The 24,069-nt window shown below is 43.5% G+C and overlaps 1 protein-coding gene across 2 annotated transcripts in view; it reads right to left on the bottom strand.

Annotated features, from left to right (window-relative positions):
* Positions 1 to 24,069, bottom strand: part of c10h21orf58 (chromosome 10 C21orf58 homolog) — a 64,125-nt gene that overhangs the window by 27,311 nt on the left and 12,745 nt on the right. For both annotated transcript variants that reach the window (XM_072578705.1, XM_072578706.1), the window contains exons 2-4: positions 16,838 to 16,898; positions 8,748 to 8,821; positions 3,572 to 3,721 (exon numbers count right to left, since the gene is read on the bottom strand). In XM_072578705.1, coding sequence (XP_072434806.1) covers positions 3,572 to 3,721; positions 8,748 to 8,821; positions 16,838 to 16,898 — 285 coding nt within the window. The remainder of the gene's footprint in view (positions 1 to 3,571; positions 3,722 to 8,747; positions 8,822 to 16,837; positions 16,899 to 24,069) is intronic.

The raw sequence follows: 24,069 nt of genomic DNA, 5'->3' as shown, positions 1-24,069 counted from the left end.
TCTGCATGTGCAGAGGCAGGAATTTCTCAAGAACAGTCAGCATGATTTTTGTTGGCTGACCAACTTGACTGAATTCTTCAAAAAGGTGATCAGGTCTGTAGATGAGATGTATGTAAATGCAAAGGATTCAAAATATTCTAGTGGACTTCAACATGACATTTGATAAGGTCCCACACGGGATATTGATAGCATATCTGAGAGCCTAGGGATCCAGAGAACCTTAGTTAATTTGATTGAGAATTGGCTGAGGGACAGAAAACAGAGAATGATGATTGAGGAGGGACTGGAAGTCTGTACCCAGTAGGGCCCCACAGGTGAGAGGATTGAGGCCCTTGTTGTATGTAGTTTATATAAATGATTTGGACTTGAATGTAGGAGGGTTGATTGGTAAGTTTGTGGATGATATGAAAATTGTTAGGTAGTAAATAATGAGAAGAAGAAACTTACATTCCATGAGGATATAAATGATCTGGTCACATGGGCTGATCAGTGAAAAAAACGGATAAATGTGAGGTGATGCACTTGAGCAAGGCAAATAAGGCAAGGAAATACATGGTGAACATTAGGACCCTGGGAAGCACCAAGGAGTGCATGTACACCTTAATGTATCAGGACAAGTAGTTAAGAAGGCAAGTGGGGTAAGTCGAGGCACAGAGCTTAACAGCAGGGAGGTCATGCTGGAAGGGTATAAGATGTTCATTAAGGCCACAGTTGTGAGCAGTTCTGGAATCAACATTATAGAAGGGATGTGATGGCACTGGAGATAAGGTGTAGATGTTACCTGGGCTGAAGAGTTTCAATTTTGAAGAGAGATTGATTTGATTTGATTTGATTTATTGTCATTACATGCACCCAAGTACAGTGAAACATTTTGTCTTGTGAGCCATACAGGCAAATCATAACAAACAAGGACATACAGATCACAGGGTGTTTGGACAGAGCGAGACATACAAGGCTGCAGAGGAGGCACAAAAGCAAGATTAACATTAGATTTGAAATTTAGAGAGGTCCATTGTAATAGCAGGGAAGAAGCTGTTCTTGAACCTGTTGGTACGCATGTTCAAGCTTCTATATCTTCTGCCTGATGGAAGAGGTTGGCAGAGAGTATTACCAGGCAGGGAGGGACTTTTCATGTTGTTGGCAGCCTTTCTGTGGCAATGAAAAAGTGTAGATGGAGTCTTTGGTTGGGAGGTTGGCTTGCATGATGGTCTGAGCTGTGTATACAACTTTGTCTACTTTCTTATTGTCCTGGGCAGAGCAGTTGCCATACCAGGCCATTCTGCACCCAGATAGAAAGCATGTGGTGCATCCTAAAAGTTGGTGTGGATCATTATGGATATGCCGAATTTCCTAAACTTCCTGAGGAAGAAGAGGTGTGGTTGTGCCTTCTTGATCATTGCATCAACGTGGAAGGTCCAGGACAGATTGTTGGTTATTGTCATTCTGACGAACCTGATGCCCCTAGTACAGACTTGGGGTTGTTTTCCTTACAGCAGAGGAGATTGAGAGGGAACATGATTATAATGGATGAAATTATGAGGTGCATAGAAAGGGGAAACAGGAAGAAACTTTTTCCCTTGGATGGAAAATGTCCTCACGCAGATGATGGTCAGAACCTGGAACTCACTTCCTGTAAGGGTGGTAGAAGCAGAAACCTTCATAACATTTAAGAAGTATAGTATTTACATGTGCACTTGTGATGCCAAGGCATACCAGACTATAGGCCAAGTCCTAAAAAGTAGTGAGAATAATTGGGTGGTTGTTTTTGACTCTATTGGACTCAGTGTACATAAGGACCTTTTTCTGTGCTGCAGACCTCTATGACTCTAGGAGTTCCTATGAGCCTTTCCTGTAGGGAGCAGTTTCTAGGGCAAGTTGAGGGCTGGAGAGAGAGAGAGAGAGAGTGTGTGTGTGTGTGTGTGTGTGTGTGTGTGTGTGTGTGTGTGTGTGTGTGTGTGTGTGTGTGTGTGTGTGTGTGTGTCAGAGAGAGAGAAAGAATTAATGGGCAAATGGACAAATAAGGATGCTGCAGACGCGGGAAACCAGATTCTGGAGTAGAATGGTGTTGGAAAAGCACAGCAGTTCAGGCAGCATCCAAGGAGCTGGAAAATCGACGTTTCGAGCAAAAGCCCTTCATCAGGAATACAGGGTGAAGGATGCAGAAGACTAGAATGTGTGACTAGGAATCCACTGGTGTTGGCTACAGAACTGGGAAGACGCTTTGGAGAGGCATGCAATTGCTGGTTATTGAGCCACACCAATTGCCCGAAGGAGCCTCATGCAGCAAGAGAGAGAGTGAGAGAGTGAGCGTGAGCAGGATATCAACCAGGAGCTGGAACTGTGTTCCACACAGCACTGAAGTGTAAGAGCCATGAATAGCACAGACCAAATGGCCACTGATAATTTCTAGAAAGCAGGGAGGTGGTAGCTACAAGAGACCTGGGTAAACTATCTGGACAAAACCTCAGAGTTCAGGTGGTTACGAAGAGAAAAAAAAGATCTCTTTTGTGTCTGGGAGCCAAGGTACTGAGTATTATATTGTTTTGGGTAGAAAGAGTAATGTGAGTAAAAAAGGTTTTCACACAGCGAGTAGTTAGGGTATGGCATGCACTGCATGGAGATGTGATGGAGTCAGGTTTAATTGAGGCATGCAAAAGGGCATTGGCTGACTATTTGGATAGAAATGGTGTGCAGGGATATATAACGGTCAAGAGACTGACACTTGATGATAGAACTGGAACAGGCAGAGTGGGCCAAATGGTCTCCCCTTCTCTGCTGGAACGATCCTGTGATTCTGTGAAGTTAGCTCTGGGTGCTCCTAGGGCTGACTTCATCACCCAGATGTTTAGAGATTACAAACATCATTCCCTCCAAGCAGCACACACGAAGCTGCCCTGATGTTCCATATATGGCAGTTGGAACCAAAGGGTTAGTTTCCGTGCTGTAAAACTCTATGACTCTATAATCAATATCGGGACGCAAATCATGGCATTGACATCTGGCTCCAGAAGTCAAAGGCCACATGGGCCCCAAAGGCCACACAGCTGGAAAGAAAATTAAAGGGACATTGATCAGGAGTTAAACTCTACAACAATATCCTAATGGATCAGCAATATCCATTAACTGCCAATGGAATAAAGAATTCGTTTTTATGATCTGTGTGCAGTGTGTGTGTTTAAATCATCTGTTACAGTTAATATGAAAAAAAGATAGTATTTATCAGTGATCCAATGTTACATTTCTGACTATTATATTGTCATGAGAAGAAAGAGTGATGGGAGTAAAAAAGACTTTGCACACAGCGAATAGTTAGGGTACGGCATTGCACTGCATGGAGATGTGACGGAGTCAGTTTTTTTACTCAAAATAGAAATTTCTGTGAAACAGTTCATATCTGAAAAAAAAACTGCGGATGCTGGAAATCTGAAATAAAAACAGAGAATGCCGAAAATGCGCAATAAATATAGCAGCAACCGTTGAGAGAAAACTGTTTCCTAGAACACGGAGTATTTCCAGCTATGACCGTTTTGCGGTCTCTACTTGAACCACGAGGCAGTTTCCGTTGCCTTACCGTATGTTGGATGATCTGAGGTGGTTCTGGTGGATGATGCTGGTAGACCTGAATTGGTGGTGCCTGATGAATGGGCTCCAGCCGGCGATGCCGTCTCCGGGTTCCTCCCCAGGTATGTGGCCGGGAGCACTCATCCAATATGTGCTGCTCCTGAAAAAGTAACCTTGAATTATACACGCTGGTTGAGCCTATTTAGCATGCTTCACTCGTCCTTCTCTTTTTAATCTCTGTTTCTCACCATTTTACACAGCAGCACTTTCAAATGAGCATGTTTAGAAACCTACAGGTGAACAGGCACGAACATGGGTGCTGCTGATCCATACGCATTCAGTGTACCATGGTTGCTAAGCATTGTTCAAAATCCTAAAACAATAACCTGCTTCCGCCTTGGCCAGTGATCAGGCTTTCAGACTTTCAAAACCTTGCAGGGTAGAATGCACCTGCAAGACCCAAGGCTGTCAATAATTCAACTCTGAAAGGGATAATTACACGAATCTCCTCTTTTGCTTTAATTCTTTTCATTCCCCAAATTGAAATGTACTGCCTGAAAGGGTGACTGAACAGACTGAATAGGTATCTTTCAAAAGGCAATTAGACATACGGTCAAAAGAAGTTCAGAACGATGGAAAGAGTTTGTTCTGTGTTGTGTTTTTTCAGGCAAGATGGCCTCCTTTGTCACGTGGGCTTTTCAGAAGTCCCTGATAGTGTGGAATAAGAATCAATTTGGCAAAGAACAAGACTTGAAAGCGAAAACTGGAACTTTTAGAAATCAACCATTCACTCGACCAGCTGAGTTCTGCTTTGTGAATGCAGATCAGTTTCTGATTTAGTATTGATGCTTTGACAGTGTAGACAGCTTTACTTAGACTGTGTGGAATTCACCAGTAACTGCACCTTAACTTGCAGTAAGGCCCATTTCCCATTTTCTTCCCTTTCAAGGAACATGGACATCACTGGCAAAGCCAGATTTGTTGTCCATCCCCAAATCCTTCAAACTAAGTGGCTCACTTGACCACTTCAGAGGACACTTATGAGTCAATAAATGGGGTCAGGAGTCACATATAGACTCGATAAGGACACCTTCCCTAAATTATATCAGTGAACTAGATGGGTTCGACAACAATTGATAATAATGGCTATGGTCACCATTACTGAAACCAGCTTTCAATTCCAGACTTACGAAGTCACTCCATGCTCTAGCCACACACTACCTCTGTAATTTCCTCAAACCTCCAGATAGATGAACTTCTCTGTGGAGGAGTGGAGGCAGAGCGAGGGTCCATAGGCCTCAGGCTTGGCCCCCAGCCTTCAAATACACTATCTGGGATAAGGAGAAGTGGTAGTAAAATCCAGCTTTCTGTTTTCTGGCCTTGAGCCGATATGTTATCCAAGCTGGCACTCAGCTTCCTATTTAAGAAGGGTCAATTTTGTGTGGTAACCTTTTTCTGGTACTTTGGCAAATGTTTTCTTACAATCCATTGATCCAACATTCACTCTACTAACATCCAATGTATTGCGCCCCATCAAAAACATCAATGAGATTGGACTATCCAATCTGTCTTTTACCAATCTATGCAGGTGCTCCATCAATAGGTCGAATCTCTCCAAGTGCCTGTCCACCTCATCCATGATTGGCTGACTGATTTGAAGTTACTAAAAATGTCCATAAAGAGTTTCTTGCATAAGGTAATTACGTTTGCCTTTGTTCAATCTAATGGCTATTCCCCTACCTAGGGATAATAGGAAGATTAGCAAATCCTTCAGCTAGTTCCACCCCAACCACCTTTTATGAAAGTTCTTGCCTAATACTGTCAAAATTGGCCTTCCTACAATTTACAGCTTCAACTTTTAGATCTGGTCTATCCTTTTCCATCACTATTTTAAAACGAATAGAATTATGGTCGCTGGCCCCAAAGTGCTCCCCCACTGACACCTCAGTCACCTGCCCTGCCTTATTTCCCAAGAGTAGATCAGGTTTTGCACCTTCTCTAGTAGATACATCCACATATTGAATCAGAAAATTTTCTTGTACACACTTAAATTCCTTTCCATCTAAACCCTTAACACTATGGCAGTCCCAGATTACATTTGGGAAGTTAAAATCCCCTACCATAACCACACTATTATTCTTACGCATAACTGAGATATCCTTACTAATTTGTTTCTCAATTTCCCTCTGACTATTATACAATACAATATTACAATCTAATTGTAAAATGTCTATAATATAATTGTCTATAATAAAGTGATCATCCCTTTCTCATTTCTCAGTTCAACCCAAATAACTTCCCTGGATGTATTTCCAGGATATCTTCTCTCAGCACAGCTGTGATGCTATCCCTTATTGAAAACGCCACTCCCCCTCCTCTCTTGCCTCCCTTTCTGTCCTTCCTGTAGCATTTGTATCCTGGAACATTAAGCTGCTAGTCCTGTCCATCCGTGAGCCATTTTTCTGTAATTGCTATGATATCCCAGTCCCATGTTCCTAGCCATGCCCTGAGTTCATCTGCCTTCCCAGTTCAGCCTCTTGCATTGAAATAAATGCAGTTTAATTTATTAGCCCTACCTTGTTCTCTGCTTTGTCCCAGCCTGCCCTGACTGTTTGACTCGCTTCTTTTCTCAACTGTACCAGTCTCAGATTGATCTCTTTCCTCACTATCTCCCTGGGTCCCACACCCCCACCTTACTAGTTTAAATCCTCCTGAGCTGCTCTAGCAAATCTCCCTGCCAGTATATTAGTCCCCTTCCAATTCAGGTGCAATCCATCCTTCTTGTACAGGTCACTTCTATCCCAGAAGAAATTCCAATTTTGACAGTATTAGGCAAGAATTTTGACAGTATTAGGCGGCACGGTGGCACAGTGGTTAGCACTGCTGCCTCGCAGCGCCGGAGATCCGGGTTCAATTCCCGCCTCAGGCGACTGACTGTGTGGAGTTTGCACGTTCTCCCCGTGTCTGCGTGGGTTTCCTCCGGGTGCTCCGGTTTCCTCCCACAGTCCAAAGATGTGCAGGTCAGGTGAATTGGCCATGCTAAATCGCCCGTAGTGTTAGGTCAGGGGTAGATCGAGATGTAGATGTAGGGGTATGGGTGGGTTACGCTTCGGCGGGCGCGGTGTGGACTTGTTGGGCCGAAGGGCCTGTTTCCACACTGTAAGTAATCTAATCTAATCTGTAAGTAATCTAATCTAATCTAAAAAAACTTTCAAAAGCTGATTGGGGGCAGATGTTCGCAGATTAAAGGGATGGCTGGAAAATGGGAAGCCTTCAGAAATGAGATAACAAGTCCAGAGAAAGTATATTCCTGTTAGGGTGAAAGGGAAGGCTGGTAGGTATAGGGAACGCTGGATGACTAAAGAAATTGAGGGTTTGGTTCAGAAAAAGAAAGAAGCATATGTCAGGTATAGACAGGATAGACCGAGTGAATCCTTAGAAGAGTATAAAGGCAGTAGGAGTATACTTAAGAGGGAAATCAGGAGGGCAAAACGGGGACAAGAGATAGCTTTGGCAAATAGAATTAAGGAGAATTCAAATACATTAAGGACAAAAGGGTAACTAGGGAGAGAATAAGTCCCCTCAAAGATCATCAAGGTGGCCTTTGTATAGAGCCGCAGGGGATAGGGGAGATGCTAAATGAGTATTTTGCATCAGTGTTAACTTTTGAAAAGGACATGGAAGATAGAGAATGTAGGGAAATATTTGGTGACATCTTGAAAAATGTCCATATTATAGAGGAGGAAGTGCTGGATGTCTTGAAATGCATAAAGGTGGATAAATCCCCAGGACTTGATCAGGTGTACCCGAGAACTCTGTGGGAAGCTGGGGAAGTGATTGCTGGGCCTCTTGCTGAGATATTTGTATCATCGATAGTCACAGGTGAGGTGCTGGAAGACTGGAGGTTGGCTAACATGGTGCCACTATTTAAGAAGGGAACTATAGACCGGTGAGCCTGACCTCGGTGGTGGGCAAGTTATTGGAGGGAATCCTGAGGGACAGGATGTACATGCATTTGGAAAGGCAAGGACTGATTCGGGATAGTCAACATGGCTTTGTGCATGGGAAATCATGTCTCACAAACTTGATTGAGATTTTTGAAGAAGTAACAAAGAGGATTGATGAGGGCAGGGCAGTAGATGTGATCTAAATGGACTTCAGTAAGGTGTTCGACAAGGTTCCCCACGGGAGATTGGTTGGTAAGGTTAGATCTCATGGAATACAGGGAGAACTAGCCATTTGGATACAGAACTGGCTCAAAGGTAGAAGACAGAGGGTGGTGGTGGAGGGTTGTTTTTCAGACTGGAGGCCTGTGACCAGTGGAGTGCCACAAGGATCGGTGCTGGGTCCTCTACTTTTCGTCATTTGTGTGTGAGCATAAGAGGTAGCGTTAGTAAGTTTGCAGATGACACCAAAATTGGAGGTGCAGTGGACAGCGAAGAAGGTTACCTCAGATTGATCAGATGAGCCAATGGGCTGAGAATTGGCAGATAGAGTTTAATTTAGATAAATGTGAATTGTTTCATTTTAGAAAAGCATGTCTTAGCAGGACTTATACACTTAATGGTAAGGTCCTAGGGAGTGTTGCTGAACAAAGAGACCTCGGAGTGCAGGTTCATAGCTCCTTGAAAGTGGAGTCGCAGGTGGATAGGATAGTGAAGAAGGCGTTTGGTATGCTTTCCTTTATTGGTCAGAGTATTGAGTACAGGAGTTGGGAGGTCATGTTGTGGCTGTACAAGAGATTGGTTAGGCCCCTGTTGGAATATTGCGCGCAATTCTGGTCTCCTTCCTATCGGAAGGATGTTGTAAAACTTGAAAGCGTTCAGAAAAGATTTACAAGCATGTTGCCAGGGTTGGAGGATTTGAGCTGTAGGGAGAGGTTGAGTAGGCTCGGGGTGTTTTCCCTGGAGCGTCGGAGGCTGAGGGGCAACGTTATGGAGGTTTATAAAATTATGGATAGGATAAATAGACAAAGTCTCTTCCTTGGGTTGGGGGCAGTCCAAATCTAGAGGGCATAGATCTAGGGTGAGAGGGGAAAGATATAAAAGAGACCTAAGGGGCAACTTTTTCACGCAGATGAAGATGCCAGGGGAAGTGGTGGAGGGCTCCTGTTGAAGTCTGCAAATTGTAAAGCTTTGCCTGCGCGTACAAGGGTCTTGGGGGGTGCATCTCCTCCCGATGCTTACCCTCAGTTTTTGCAGCAAGCCTTTTCTTCGCTTCAGTGCATTGTGTAGCGCATCGCCCTGTCCATCCAAGCTGCCTGCACAGAAAACAAACACAATGTTTGACAGGCACTTCAGTTCTCTTTTCAAAGCACAAAAAAAAGTTAACAAATGTGAACAATATCCCACCATATTGGACTGCAGAAAAAGAAACCAAATTAACACTGGGGAGGAGGAAAAGACAAATCGATGGAGTTTGGGACAGAGCTTATAAAACAAAAGAGCATCGTTTTGGGAGGGTCTTTGAAAGTAGGATGAGAGTTTGCAAAGGTTTCAGGAAACAATTCAGAGGGTGGGAGTACAGTCACAGAAAAAGCAATCATCACAGGGGGAGGGCAGAGGAAGTGGTTTGCATAGAATGTAGGACATGGAACGTAGAACTGTATAGCACAGAAGGAGGCCCTTTGGTCAATTATGTTGTCCCAAACATGTCACCAAATTAAACTAATCCCTTCCCCCTGCCTCTGGTCTGTATCTCTCCATTCCTTGCATATTCATGTGCTTATCTACAAGTCCCTCAAACACTCCTAACATACCTACCTCCACCATCACCCTGGCAGTGTGTTTGAGACCCCTACCATTCTCTGTAAAAACACTTGCCATTCACATCTCTTTTGAACTTGCCCCCTCTCACCTTAAATGCCTGCCCCCTTAATCGTAGACATTTCAACTCTGGGAAAAAAGATTCTAACTGTCAACCCTTTCTATGCATCTCATAATTTTATAGACTTCTATCAACTTTCCTCGGAGGCTCCACCACACAAGAGAAAACTAGCCAAGTTTTTCTCGCCTCCCCTTATAGCTCATACCCTCTAATCCAGACAGCATCTTGGTAAACCTCTTCTGCACCCTCTCCAAAGCCTCCACATCCTTCCTGTAATGTGGTGACCAGAATTGAACACAATACTCTAAGAGTGGCCGAACCAAAGTCTTACAAAGCTGCAAGATGACATCCTAACTCTCGTACTCAATTCCCCAAATAATAAAGACAAGCACTTCTTTACCACTATCTCCTTGTGTGGCTGCTTTCAGGGAACCCAAGATTCCCCTGTACATCAATGCTGTTCAGGGTCCTGCCATTAACTCTATACTTTTCTTTAACATCTGATCTCCCAAAGTGCAGCACCTCACATTTACCCGGATTAAACGCCATCTGTTATTTCTCCAACTATATCTCCAACTGACCTATATCCCATTGTATCCTTTGACAACCTTCCACACTATTCACAACTCCACCGATCTTTGTATCATCTGCAAACTTACTAACCCACCCATCTAGATTTTCATCCAAGTCATTTATATATATACATATAACACAAATAGCAGAGGTCCCAGTACAGATCCCTGCAGAACACCACTAGTCACAGACCTCCAGCCTGAAAACCACTCTTCTACCACTACCCTCTGTCTTCTATGGGCAAGCCAATCCTGAATCCACACAGCTAAGTCATTGTGGATCTGATGCATCTTAACCTTGTGGATGAGGGAGCTTATCGAAAGCCTTAGTAAAGTCCATGTAGCCAACATCCATTGCTCTACCCTCATCAATCACCTTTGTCACCTCCTCACAATGAAAAAAGCAGATGGCCTCAATGAAACAACATCTGAACTCAGTCAATGACATCAACTACATCACTGCAGGTCAAAGGTTAGGTAATGTGTGATGGGCGGCTCCACTTACTGATCTCTGAAATCCCCTCTATCATTCACAAATCTCTGGTCAGGCAAGGCTGTTTTTCCTATACCCAAGAAAAGTGGCACAGTGGCTCAGTGGTTAGCACTGCTGCCTCATAGCACCAGGGACCTGGGTTCAACTCCAGCCTTGGGTGACTAGCCATGTGGAGTTTGCACATTCTGCCTGTGTTTGTGTAGGTTTGCTCTGGTTTCCTCCCACAGTCCAAAGATATGCAGATTAGGTTGGATTGTTCATGCTAAATTGCCACAGTGTCCAGGGATGTGCAGTCTAGGTGGGTTAGCCATGAGAAATGCTGGGTTATAGGGATACAGTAGTGGGATAGGTTGCTCTTCAGAGGGTTGGTGTGGACTTGATGGCTGAATGGCTTGCTTCCACATTGTAATTCTATGATTCTAACAAAGATTATCTTCCTTTGTGATCGGTGTGACTCCAACCGGTGGAGCTTTTATCACCCCAAGACCCATTGATTCCAGTGTAGCTCACACTCCTTGATGCCACACTCATTTGAATGCAGTCTTGATGTCAAGGGCTGTCGCTCACACCTCACCTCTGGAATTCAGCTGTTTTATCCATGTTTGAACTAAGGCTGTAATGAGGTCAGGAGCTGAGTGTCCCTGCCATAACCCAAACTGGGCATCACTGAGCAGGTTATTGCTGAGCAGATGCTGCTTGGTGGCACTACATCTTCCATGACCAGTGCCTGGCGGACATTGGCTTGAGAGAGGATGCCCATGTTGGTAGGCATAGCCTGCCAGTGGTCTTGCAGGATTTTGAGGGCTCATGCCTGAAACGTCGATTCTCCTGTTCCTTGGATGCTGCCTGACCTGCTGCGCTTTTCCAGCAACACATTTTCAGCTCTGATCTCCAGCATCTGCAGTCCTCACTTTCTCCTCTTGCAGGATTTTGCAAAGGCAGTGCTGGTGGTTTGTGGTGTAGGCTGAACATCGTCCATGATGCATACAGCCACTCTGGAGATAATGAGCTAGGTATTGGGTTTGGGATCTTGTACTTTGATCACTCCGTTCCCCAGCCATTTGAATGCTGGACTGGTGCATTGGAGTCGATGTTAGATTTCTTCAGAAATGTCTGCTTGCAATTAGAGGAGTCTCTCAAGGTATGGGAAATGATCCACGTTGTCCATGGGTTCACCATGGATTTTGATGCTCAGGGATGATGGTGGACAGCAATGTATTGTGTGGCAGAGTCGTGCTGGAAAAGCACAGCAGGTCAGGCAGCATCCAAGAAGCAGGAGAATCGACGTTTCATCAGAAAGGGCTTATACTCAAAAGGTCGATTCTCCTGCTCCTCGGATGCTGCCTGACCTGTTGGGCTTTTCCAGCACCACACTCCGAGCTCCAGCATCTGCAGTCCTCACTCTCTCCTATTGTGTGGCAGTACCTGTCTAATACTAACCTGTCACCTCAACACTTCTCAGTCGTCCCTTCACCTGTAAACCATCTATTTCAGAAGTCTTTTGGAAGTTCTTCTTTCAGATCCTTAAATTTGCCATATTCCAACTAAAAACTTTAACTTTCATGGGAGACTTATCCTTTTCTGTAACTATTTTAAAACCAACAGCATTACGTTCACGAGTCTCAAAGTGTTCCCCTGCTAACACTTCTGTCACCTGCTTTGCCTTATTCCCCCAGAGAAGGTCAGGTTTTGCCCCTTGAGAAAGAAACATTTCTTGAACACATTTAACAACTTCTTTACCATCCAAACCTTTAACACGATGGCAGCCCCGGTCAATGTATGAAAAATTAAAATCCCCTACTACAACAACTTAATTATTCTGACACATATTTGAGATCTCTCCACATATTTGCTTCTCAATTTCCCTGTGATGATTGGGGGCCTATAGTAGAATCCCAACAAGGTGATCATCCCTTTCTTATTTCTAATTTCAACCCATATATTTTCACTAAATGATTCCTCAGAAATACCTTCTCTAATAACAGTCGTGGTGTTTTCCTTAATTAAAAACACCACTCTTCTTCCTCTTTCACTTCCCTTTTTATCCTTCCTATAACATCTAAAACCAAGAATATTGAACTGCCTGTCCCGTCCTTCCCTCAGCCATGTTTCTGTAATAGCTATGACATCCCAGTTGCATGTTCCCATACATGCCCCAAGTTCATCAGTCTTACCTGTAAAGGCCTCTAATATTGAGATAAATGCAGTTTAATTCTTCAGAGTTACATGGTTCTCTGACTTGCTCTCGTCTGTCTTTTCTAATTAACTTGCCCTTTTCTGATTCAGAACCATCTTTATCTTTATTTCTATTTTCACTGTTGCTTAGGAAACTCCCACCCCACTCTCGCCAGAGTCACGAAGTACAATAGCAAATCTCCCCACCAGGATACAGGTCCCTTCCAGTTCATCCTTTTTGAACAGGTCTTTTCTGTCCCAAAAGAGATCCCAATGATCCAAGAAATCCCCGAATCCTTGCACATTGCACCAACTCTTCAGCATTGATTTATCTCCCCTATCCTTTTATTCCTTCCCTCATTACAACTTGGCAGTTGGAAATAAACCAGAGACACTGCTCTTGATTTTTTTTTAACCTTATGCCTAATCTCTTATATTCACTGTGCAAAGCCTTAACCCTTTCCCTAACCCTGTCATTCCTACCAATGTGTCCAAGAACTTCCGGCTTCACACTCTTCCCTCTGACAATATGTCTTTTCTCTCTCTGTCCAATACTCATGATTTTGTGTTGGACTGGGGTGTACAAAGTTAAAAATCACACAACACCAGGTTTTAGTCCAACAGGTTTAATTGGAAGCACTAGCTTTCAGAGCGACGCTCCTGATGAAGGAGCGTCGCTCCGAAAGCTAGTGTGCTTCCAATTAAACCTGTTGGACTATAACCTGATGTTGTGTGATTTTTAACAGTCTGATACTCAGTTGCTTTCGAAGGAGGCAGCACCATGTTTTATTTGGTTGAGCCGGGTGCAGTGATCCTGGGCGAGCTTCTGCCATGAATTGAAGTCAGCATCACAGTTCTCAAGTGAAGCCTTCAGAGTATTCTTGTAGCACTTCCATTGACTGCCAGACTCAAGCACTCCATAAAAGATTGACTTTGGTAAGTGATTGTCAGGCATTGCAGCTGTATGACGAGACCAATGACAGTCTCACCATGACATTGATTGGCACGCTCAGAGGTTTTCCAAGGCAGCTCAAGTACAAATGGCTAAAGATCTGCTGGCACATTGTCCAAGTCTTAATTTCAATTTTCAGACTTTCGAATATAATAGGTGGGCTCACTGCTTTGTATCCTCAGACTGGTATTCAAAGACTGCTGAATGTTACACTTGCTTTGGCCATCCTTGCCTGTGTTTCCTTGTCAATACAAACAACACAAGAGAAGACAACTTAAGACAGGTTCTGGTCATAACCTGGCCTCAAGATAAGGCTGTCCTGGAGCAGTCCAATGCAAGACTTATATTTTCTTTGTGCTGACTAAGGCTGAAGTAGTCATATCCACTGGAGAACAGGTCCAGACTTCATTGTATACCCTGCTCTGAACCAGCGGCTCACGCACAGCCAGCCATTGGCAAATCGGATTTCAATTTCACAATTTCCCATGCCCTGGGAGAACCTGGAATTGTCTCAAATTAGTTGCTTCCTATCCAGGTGATACCTGATTTAGATGTCAGGATAGGAGAAAGTGAGGACTGCAGATGCTGGAGATCCGAGCTGAAAATGTGTTGCTGGAAAAGCGCAGCAGGTCAGGCAGCATCCAAGGGGCAGGAGAACCGACACTTCAGGCATGAAGAAGGGCTCATGCCCAAAATGTCGATTCTCCTGTTCCTCGGATGCTGCCTGACCTGCTGCGCTTTTCCAGCAACACATTTTCAGCTTTGATGTCAGGATCACAATCAAAGAAGCCAGCAAGCATAACAGAGAAAGACATACTGAAGAGGGCTGGTGGGTCACACAATGCCTTTTCAACTCCATTAGTAACCAAAAATGCAAATATAAGGTGTCGAGGGATCCTTTATAATCAGAGATATGGAGAACAGGGAGCAATGAAATTATGATTAGCTTTTGTAAAACCCCGCTTTGTTCTCAACTGGAATACTGTCCAATTCTGGCAACACATTAAAAAAAAGTGAAGATATTGAAGCATAGAAAGTTTCCAAAAATGGCTCTGATTATGAGGGGCTCCACTTAGGGAGAGACAATATGAAACTGGATTGTCTACCTACCAGAGGAAAAGCCTGAGAAGAGATTTGTATCAAGTGCTCAACATCCTGAAAGATGTGGTCAGCATGGTAGGGAGAAACCATTCACCTAAGTTGCAAAGCAGAGGACACCATACTCAAATAATTGGGGAAAAGAACCATTGGCAATATGAGGAAAGCATTTCCTTATGCAGCATGTGGTTAGGATGTAAAATAGAGAGCTCAAAGTGCCTGAGAGTGTTGGAAGCAGATTCCGTCATTGTGCTTGAAAGTTAATTCGGTAATCATCTGATTAGAAAGGATTTGCAGAGAAAAGGGAGGAGAGTAGGATAAGCTGAGATGGACCTATTGAGAGTCAGCATGGACACAGCACTTCTATATTCTAACAAGCCTAATGTCAAACAGAAATACATATATTGCAACTTCAGACACATTTATCTTTATTCAGCTCTGTGTAAAGTCATGAAACCTTACCTAAATTATCATGAAAATCAGAGAACCATAAAATACAGAACAGGATTGTTGAGTCATCAAGTCTGACCCACCAAAAATACACTACTATCTACAAAGGTCCCACTTTCCTGCACTGGGCCCAGAACTTTGAATGTTTCCCACCTCAACTACTCTCCCAGGCAGTGCATTCTAGACACCCACCACCATTTGAGTACTCCCCTCTAAAACTCTTTGAAAATGACTCCCCCCTGTTATTCACCCTTCAACTAAGGGGAACAGCTGCTTATTACTCACCTTGTCCATGCCTTGCATAATTTTATACATCTCAGATCCCCCATCAATCTTTTCTGCTCCCGACAATCAATAATAACCAAGGCCACACTTGGAATATTGCATTCAATTCTGGTCGCCACCTTACAGGAAGGATGTGAAGGCTTTGCAGAGGCTGCAGAAGAGGTTTACCAGGATGTTGTTTGGATTAGAGGGTGTGAGCTACAAGGAGAGGCTGGAAAAACTCAGGTTGTTGTCTCTGGAGTGGCAGAGGCTGACGAGAGACTTGATGGAAGTCTAGAAAATTACAAAGCGCACAGAGAGACTTGATGGTTAGAATCTTTTTTCCCCCAGAGTTGATATGTCTAATACTAGGGGGCATGCATTTAAGGTGAGAGCGGGAAAGTTCAAAGGAGATGTGAGGGGCAAGTTTTTTTTGACAGAGTCTGGAACGTGCTGTAGTGGTGGTGATGGAGGCATAAACAATAGGAGTGTTTAAGAGTCTTTTAGATAAGCACATGAATATGCAAGGACTGGAGGGATATGGACCAAGGGCTTAGTTTAATTTGTCGTCACGTTTGAGCTGAAGGGTCCATTCCTGTGTTGCGCAGTTCTGTGTTCTATGTGCTGTGACTTCCTTGAGGAACATTCTCAATAAGGTGCAAATGTGGACTTCTAGACAACTTTGAACAAAAATTCTTAAAAATGACTTAAACATTATTGGATCTATTTTTTTATTAATTCATTTTTGTGGGGTGCAAGAGACACAGACTGGCTAGCATTTATTGCCTGTCCCTAGCTGCCCTTGAGAAGGTCATTGTGAGCTACGTTTTTTGAAACCACTGCAGTCCACAATGCCCTGAGGGAGGGAATTCTGTGGTTCAAATGTGGCTCGAAAAGATAAACTACTGGCAGGATATAGTTCAATGGTACATTTGCTTGATTTTAGTTTATTATTAAATATTTTATTCTATGTTCTCATGTAATACATATATCTCCAATTGTACATCTTCCCTTTATTTGTCACTCTGAGTATATTCCACTCTTCTCCAGTACACGTGCTGTATAAATCTTTAGACAAAAGAACAAAAGGAGCAGAATAGAAGGAGCAGACCATCTGCCCCATGGTCTCTGCTTTGACATTCAAACAGATCACGATTGATCATCTACCTCTAGATTTCAAAGTACCAGACATCCTGGATATCTAACTGTTTCACAGTTCACAGCGACTTTAATCTCATAACATACTGTACAGCTGTATTTATATTAATAAACAACCCATTCACATTATAAGCATCAAATCAACCACATCCCTCACATCCTTATCTAAAGAGGTGGGCTGTTTGGGCTGAGCTTGCTCAGTATAAGGGCCAGAATGGACATGATGGGTTAAGTGGCCTCCTTCTGTACTGTAACAATTCTATCATTCTTTCTCAAACATGAACTTACGTGCTGTGGATGCTGCTGTATCTGAACGCTCATCCAAGTTCTCTCGTTCGTTCTCCAGTTTCTGAAATTAAAAACAATTTAAGTTCAATTTGTGGATCTGACTTTTGCGGGGAATACGTTTTGACAAAGCCGCACTTTCCCTTCTGTGCTCAGGGCCAGTTTACTCTTCACTGAGTTTGTGTTCTACAGCAGCCAAGTTCTTATACTGCAACTTCAAGCCAAGAAAGTGAGCGCTGGTCAGATATTTTATTATAGAGTGCACTTTGTTCTTGCTTGAATCATATGCTAGTCTCCCAGAAGTAGTGAGCAGGTCATAATCAGGAATGGCAAGCTGGGTTTACAGTTGAGTGCTAATGAAGCAGAGGTGTGCTGCACTCCCCCCCACCCACCCCTCACCCCGGCAGTTACCCAATTGGAATAACCCATTTTTACATTTAGTTTTTGTCTTCAATTTTTGCATGCACACAAATAACCCCAACTGGGTGTCCTGTAACAAAGATAAAACTTCAAAATAGTTTACCATTTTGGAAGCTGATGAAAGCATTTGTTCTTCATAGGAGCGTAGTCAGAGTCAAATTTGTGACACTACAAGCAAGCTCCGCTGTACAGCAGGGAAGGAAGGAGAAAGGAGGAGCGATAGTGATAGCGAAATCATTAATTCGGGCAACAGGGAGTCTTTGCGTTTGGCCACAGATATGACTCTAGGATGGTATACTGTATCTCGGGAAGTCACAGAGTGGCTACAGATGTTCTTTTGAGAGAGAGTGGACAGCCAGAAATTGTGACTCACATTGATACCAATGACTTGGATAGGTCACACAGTAAGAGGATAAGGCAGATGAATGATTGGCTGAATGGGTGGTACTGAAGGCAAGATTTTAGATTCCTGGGTCTGGCTCTGTGGAGATGACACCATACAAGATGCTCCTGAACAGAGCCAGAAATTAGTTCCGTACATGGCATTTTGCTAGTGCTATTGGGAACACTTTGAACTAACTTGGCAGAAGTGTGTGAACAAAGAGAGAATTTCAGAGAAGAAAACCATGGTCCACAAAATATTTAGAGAGCCAGATAATACTAGCATCGGGAACAGTAAGTTAATAGTTGAAATTGGAGAAATTAACAAAATCCAAGTCAGGGTTACTGAGCACATGTATGAATGCATGAAATATAGTAAATAAGATTGGGGAGTTAAAAGCATAGCAGATTGTCATAAATCCTAGAGACATACAGCATAGAAACAGGCCCTTTAGCCCAGCATGTCTATGCTGACCAACAAACATTGAATTATACTAATCTAATTTACTAGCACTTGGTCTATAGTCTACTATACCCCGGCATTTTAGGTGCTCATCCAGATACTGGTTCAATCTTGCAAGAGTACCTGTCTCCACTACCCACTCAGCCAAGATGTTCTATATTTCTACCACCTTCTGTATTAAAGAACCTTCCCTCAGATCCTCTCTCAACTACATTCTCCTTACCTTAAACTTATGCCCTCTATCCTTAGACACATCTGCCATGAGGAAAAGATTATCACGATCTACCCTACCTATGCTTCTCACAATTTTGTGCACCTCGATCAGATGCCTCCTCTGCTCCAAGGAAAACAAACAGACTATGCAGGCTCTCCTCATAATTCATACTTTCCATTCCAGGCAACATCCTGGCGAATCTCCTCTAAATCCTCTCCAGTGCAATCGCAGCCTCCAACAGTGTGGCAGCCATCTATGGCCTAGCTAATGTTTTATTGACTTCCTTGCTCCTATATTCTATATCCCAGCTAATGAATGCAAGCATCCCTTATGCCTTCTTCTTTGCCCTGTCTACCTTTGCTGACACCTCTTCAGGGATCTATGGATTTGTACAGCATTTCCCTTTGTTCCTCAGTACTGAGGGGGGCCTACCATTCATTGCGTATATCATTCCCTTATTGGACCTCCCAAAATGCATCATCTCATTGTTATCAGGATTAAATTTCTTCTGCATTATTCTGCCCAATTTACCACCTGATCAACAGCAGACTGTAGCCTGACAGCATCAACAATACCAATTTTCAAGTCGTCAGCGAACTTATTAATTTCTACATTCACCTTCAAGCCATTAACCTACACAGCAAACAGCAACGGTCCCAGTACCAACCATTGTGGTACACTGCTGGTCACAGGCTTCCAACCATGTCAACAACCCTCCACCATCACTCTATTCCTCCTGTCTAAGCCATGTGGAAAATAAATACGTTGTGGAAAATAACAGACATATGCTCAGGAAGGGCAAGACTCACTGAAAAATATTCCTGAGAATAAGATAATACAAAAAGATATTAAAAGAAGGGAAGGAGGAGAGCACTGCAATGCTGGAGAAAGACAAGATCCCAGAGGTTACACCGATAGATTGGGCAGGTTCAGACAGAGAAGAGATTTGATATAAGTTTTCAAGATTATCAGAGGTATGGATAAAGTAGATCGGGAGAAACATTTCATGCTTGTAAAAACAAAAGAGTGAGGGGACACTGATTTGCAAAATAGCAAATGTGATGTGGGAAGATTTTCCACCCAATAAAACCATCTCAAATAGATTTCCTGGAAATGTGCTAGGGACAGATTCAACTGAGGCATGCAAGAGGGCGTCCGATGATTACTTGAAAATAAATAACATCCGAAGGTTATGAGGAGGTGAGGGAGAATAGCACCAAAACAAAATAATTGTTGGACAGCCAGCGAAAACATCACGGGGCCAACTGGCCTCCTGTGTGCCAGAACAATTCTGTGATTCTGTGATTTCAAGTTCTCTTAATGGGCACATGCCTCAACGTGTCGAAGAGTGTGGCGCTGGAAAAGCACAGCAGGTCAGGCAGCATCCGAGGAGCAGGAGAGTCAATGTTTTGTGTGTAAGCCCTTCATCAGGAACGATGAAGAGCTTATGCACGAAAAATTGACTCCCCTGCTCCTCGGATACTGCCTCACCTGCTGTGCTTTTCCAGCGCCACATTTTTGGACTCTAATTGCTGGCATCTGCAGTCCTCACTTTCTCCTGCATGCCAAAATATTCTTGTCATGCAATTTGGCTGAGTGCTGACAATCTTTACCTCATTCATAAACAGAGGAATCTGCCAATGGTGCAGGGGACTATTCAGGTGGGAGCACAGAGGTTAAAAGGAATGCACTTGAAAGAGGGGAAAGTGCAGTCAGTGAAGAGATACTGTTCTCTGCAGCCAGAGCATTAGAGTCATGGAATCATGTCGTGCAAAAGAGGTCTTGGTGGCCCATTTAGTCTGCATCAACCCTTGAGAAACACTTTGAGCTTCAACCTAATCGCATTTACCAGCCCTTGGCCCACAGCCTTGAATGTTATGATGTGTCAAGTGCTTATCCAGGTTTTTTTTAAAGGATGTGAGGCAATTTGGCAGTACCACCCCCTCCAGGCAGCACATTCTAGACTGTCACCACCCTCAAGGTAAAAATGTTTTTCCTCACATTCCACCTCAACCTCCTGTCTTTCGTCTGTGTCTCCTCGTGACTTACTCTTCAATGAGGGGACAGCTGCTCCTTATCCACTCTGTCCATGCTCCTCATGATCGTGTACATCTCAATTGGATTGCCCCTCAACCTTCTCCGCTCCAACAAAAACAACCCAAGCCTATCTAACCTTTCCTCATAACTTAACTTTTCCATCAGAGCAGGATCTTAGTCAATCGCCTCTGCACCCACTCCAGTGCAATCACAGCCTTCCTGTACCATGGCAACCAGAACAACACACAGGACTCTAGCTGTGGTCTCAAAGTTCTGTACAACTTCAACATAACTTCCCTGCTTTTGTAATCTGTGCCCTGACTGATAAAAGTAAGTGCCTTTTTCACCACGCAACAAACATTTCTTTCTGCATTCAGAGATCTGTGGACAAACACTCCAAGTCCCATTGTTCCACAGAACTTCCTAGTGTCATGCCATTCAAGGAATACTTCCTTATAAATAATTTCTTCCAAAGTGTATCACCTCACACTTTTCAGGGTTAAGTTCCACCTGCCATTTATCTACCCGTTTAAACCACTCCAGTTTATATCTAGTAGCCCAAGACCCTCAACCTCGCTGTTAACCACCTGACTAATCTTTATCACATCCGCAAATTTATTAATCCAACTCCTCCCCGCGCCCCACACAGTCATCTCTGTCGGTTAGACACGTGACAAATAACTGGGGAGCCAGCACGAGTCTCTGTGGTATGCCTCTGGAAACTGGCTTCCAGTCACTATAGCTTTCTGTCATCACTCTCTGCCTCCTACAAGTGACAGCCAATTTTCAATCCACTTTATCAAAATACCCTGTGCATTCCAGGTGCATTTGCCTTCTTGTTTAGTGTCCTATCTGGGACCTTGTCAAAGGCTTTGCTGAAATCCATATATACATACCTCACAAAATTGAAGCATATTTGTTCGGCATGACCTTCCCCTGACAAAGCCATGCTGACTATTCCTGATCAAGCCTTGCCTCTCCATGTGGAGATAAATGATCTCTTTCAGAATGTTCTCCAATAGTTTCCCTACCGCTGATCTGTAGTTCTCTGGCTTATCTCAATAACCCTCCTTAAATATCTGAATCACATTAGCTGTTCTCTGACCTCTTGGCACCTTCCCTGTGGTCAGAGAGGGATTAAAAATTTGGGTCAGTGCCCCTATAATCTCCTCCCTTGTCTCTCAGAATAGCCTGGGACACAATTCATCTGGACCTGGAGACTTGTCCACTTTTAAGCCAGCCAACACTTCCAATACCTTGTCCTTCCATGTGTCAATTTGCTCAAGCACCCCGCAGTCTCTCCCCCGGGTTCAACACCTTCATCCTCATTCTCTTGGGTGAAGATGAATGTGAAGTATTGGTTCAGCACTCTACCAATGACCTCTGGTGCTACCCACAGATTACCCCCTTGGTCCCTCATGGGCCCTACTCTTTCTCTGGTTGTCCTCTGCCTATTTGATATATTGTAGATTACCTTGGGATTTTCCCTCCTTTTACCAGCCAGAGCTTTCTCAATAATCTGAAGACTGTGCTATCTCCCCAGGTAAAGAAAGTTTCCTCAGAGTTGAGACAGAACTTGGAATGAGAGGAAAAGGATCTTGATGTTATACACGTTGGGAACTAGCAAGACAGGTCGGACCAGGAAAGAGATTCTGGTGAGGAAATATAAGCTGGGAAAGGCTAAATTAAAAAGGCAGACCACAAAGATAATAATCTCTGAATTATGACCTGAGCCACAAGCAAATCAGCATGGGGTAAAAAAAGGATTAAACAGTTGAAAATGTGACGAAAAGATTGGTTTTAGAAGAATGAGTTTTGACCGACGGGGTACTGAGAGGCAACTGTACCGTTGGGATGGAGTTCACTTGATCTGTACTGGGACCAGTGTTCTTGCAAGTCATATAGGGCTGCAGAGAAGGATTTATACTTTTGGAAGCGTGTGGAGCGTTCATGTGAGGTGAGATTTGGTAAGTTAAGCAGAAAGGACAAGGCAATAGTGAAGGTTAGTGATGAAGGGCATTGATAAGCAGTGTGACAAGAAAGGACAGGGTGTACAAACATAACAGTACATCAGCAAATAAGGTCAGAGTTGGGGAAAATGGTAAAGAAACAGAATTAAAGGGTTTTTTTTCAATCTGAATGCTTGCAGCTTTCATAGCATGTTCACTGAACTGATAGCACAATTATAAATGAGTGTAATGCTACAGAATGTTGCATGCAGATACAGCAAGTAATCACAAAGGCAAATGGAATGTTGGCCTTTAATGCAAGAGGATTGAAATATGGAAGGAGGGAAATCTTTCTAGAATTATGAGGGCATTGGTGAGAGCACACTAAAATACTTGCAGGTCTCCCTACATTTTCCATAGAAGGTCGACCGTTGATTTCTGGGATGAAAGGGTTTTCTTACGAGGAAGAATTGAGAAGGTTGGGACTTTATTTTTGGAATTTAGAAAAGTGAGAGGTGGTCTGATTGAAACATGAAGGTTTCAAGGGGGCTTGCTTAAGGATGCTGAAAGGATCTTGTCTCTCATGGAAGAAACTGATAACCAGTGGGCATAGTTACAGAATCGGGGTCTCCCATTTAAGATGGAAGTGAGGGAGATGTTTTTCTCTCCAGTCTTTGGAATTCTTTTCCACAGAGAGTCAGGGAGGTTAGGGCATTCAGTGTAATCAAGGCTGAGTTTGTTTTTTTGGTCTGTAAGGGATTCAAAGGTTATAGCATGTAAGTGGCTGTTTATGTGTTACTGCTGCAGTATGTGGGAATTGGTGGACATAGTGTGATTCATCGTCATATAGACAGAGATGTACAGCACGGAAACAGACCCTTCAGTCCAACTTGTCTCTGTCGACCAGATACCCTGAAATAATCTAATCCCAGCATTTGGCCTGTATCCCTCTAAACCTTTCCTATTCATATACCTACCCAGATGCCTTTTAAATGTTGTAATTGTATCAGCCGCTACCACTTCCTCTGGCAGCTCATTCCATACATGCACCACCCTCTGGGGGAAAATGTGGCCCCTTAGGTCCCTTTTAAATCTTTTCCCTCACCTTAAACCTATGCCCTCTATTTTTGGACTCCCCTGCCCTGGGGAAAAGACTTTGACTATTCAACCTATCCATGCCCGTCATGATTTTGTAAACCTCTATAAGGTCACCCCTCAGTCTCCGACGCTCCAGGGAAAACAGCCCCAGCCTTTTCAACTTCTCCTTATAGCTCAAATCCTCCAGCCTGGCAGCATCCTTGTAAATCTTTTCTCAACCCTTTCAAGTTTAATAATATCTTTCCTATAGCAAGGAGACCAGATTTGCACGCAATATTCCAAAAGTGGCCTAACCAAAGTCCTGTATAGCCGCAACATGACCTCCCAACTCCTGAACTCAATACTCTGACCAATAAAGGGAGGTATGCAAATTATCTTCTTTGCTATCCTATCGACATGTGACTCCACTTTCAAGGAGCTATGAACCTGCATTCAAAGGTCTTTTTGCTCAGCAATGCTCTCCAGGACTGTACCATTAAATGTGTAAGTCCTGTCTGGATTTGCCCTACCAAAATGTAGCATCTCACATTTGTCTAAATTAAACTCTATCTGCCACTCCTTCGCCCATTGGTCCATCTGATCAAGGTCCCATTGCACTCTGAGATAACCTTCTTCGCTGTCCACTATACCACCAATTTTGGTATCATCTGCAAACTTACTAACCATGTCTCCT

Source organism: Chiloscyllium punctatum, chromosome 10 (genome assembly GCF_047496795.1).
Source record: "Chiloscyllium punctatum isolate Juve2018m chromosome 10, sChiPun1.3, whole genome shotgun sequence".
Lineage (NCBI taxonomy): Eukaryota > Metazoa > Chordata > Chondrichthyes > Orectolobiformes > Hemiscylliidae > Chiloscyllium > Chiloscyllium punctatum.
The sequence above is the reverse complement of the archived record's forward strand: the minus strand, read 5'-3'. Positions and strand labels throughout refer to the sequence as shown.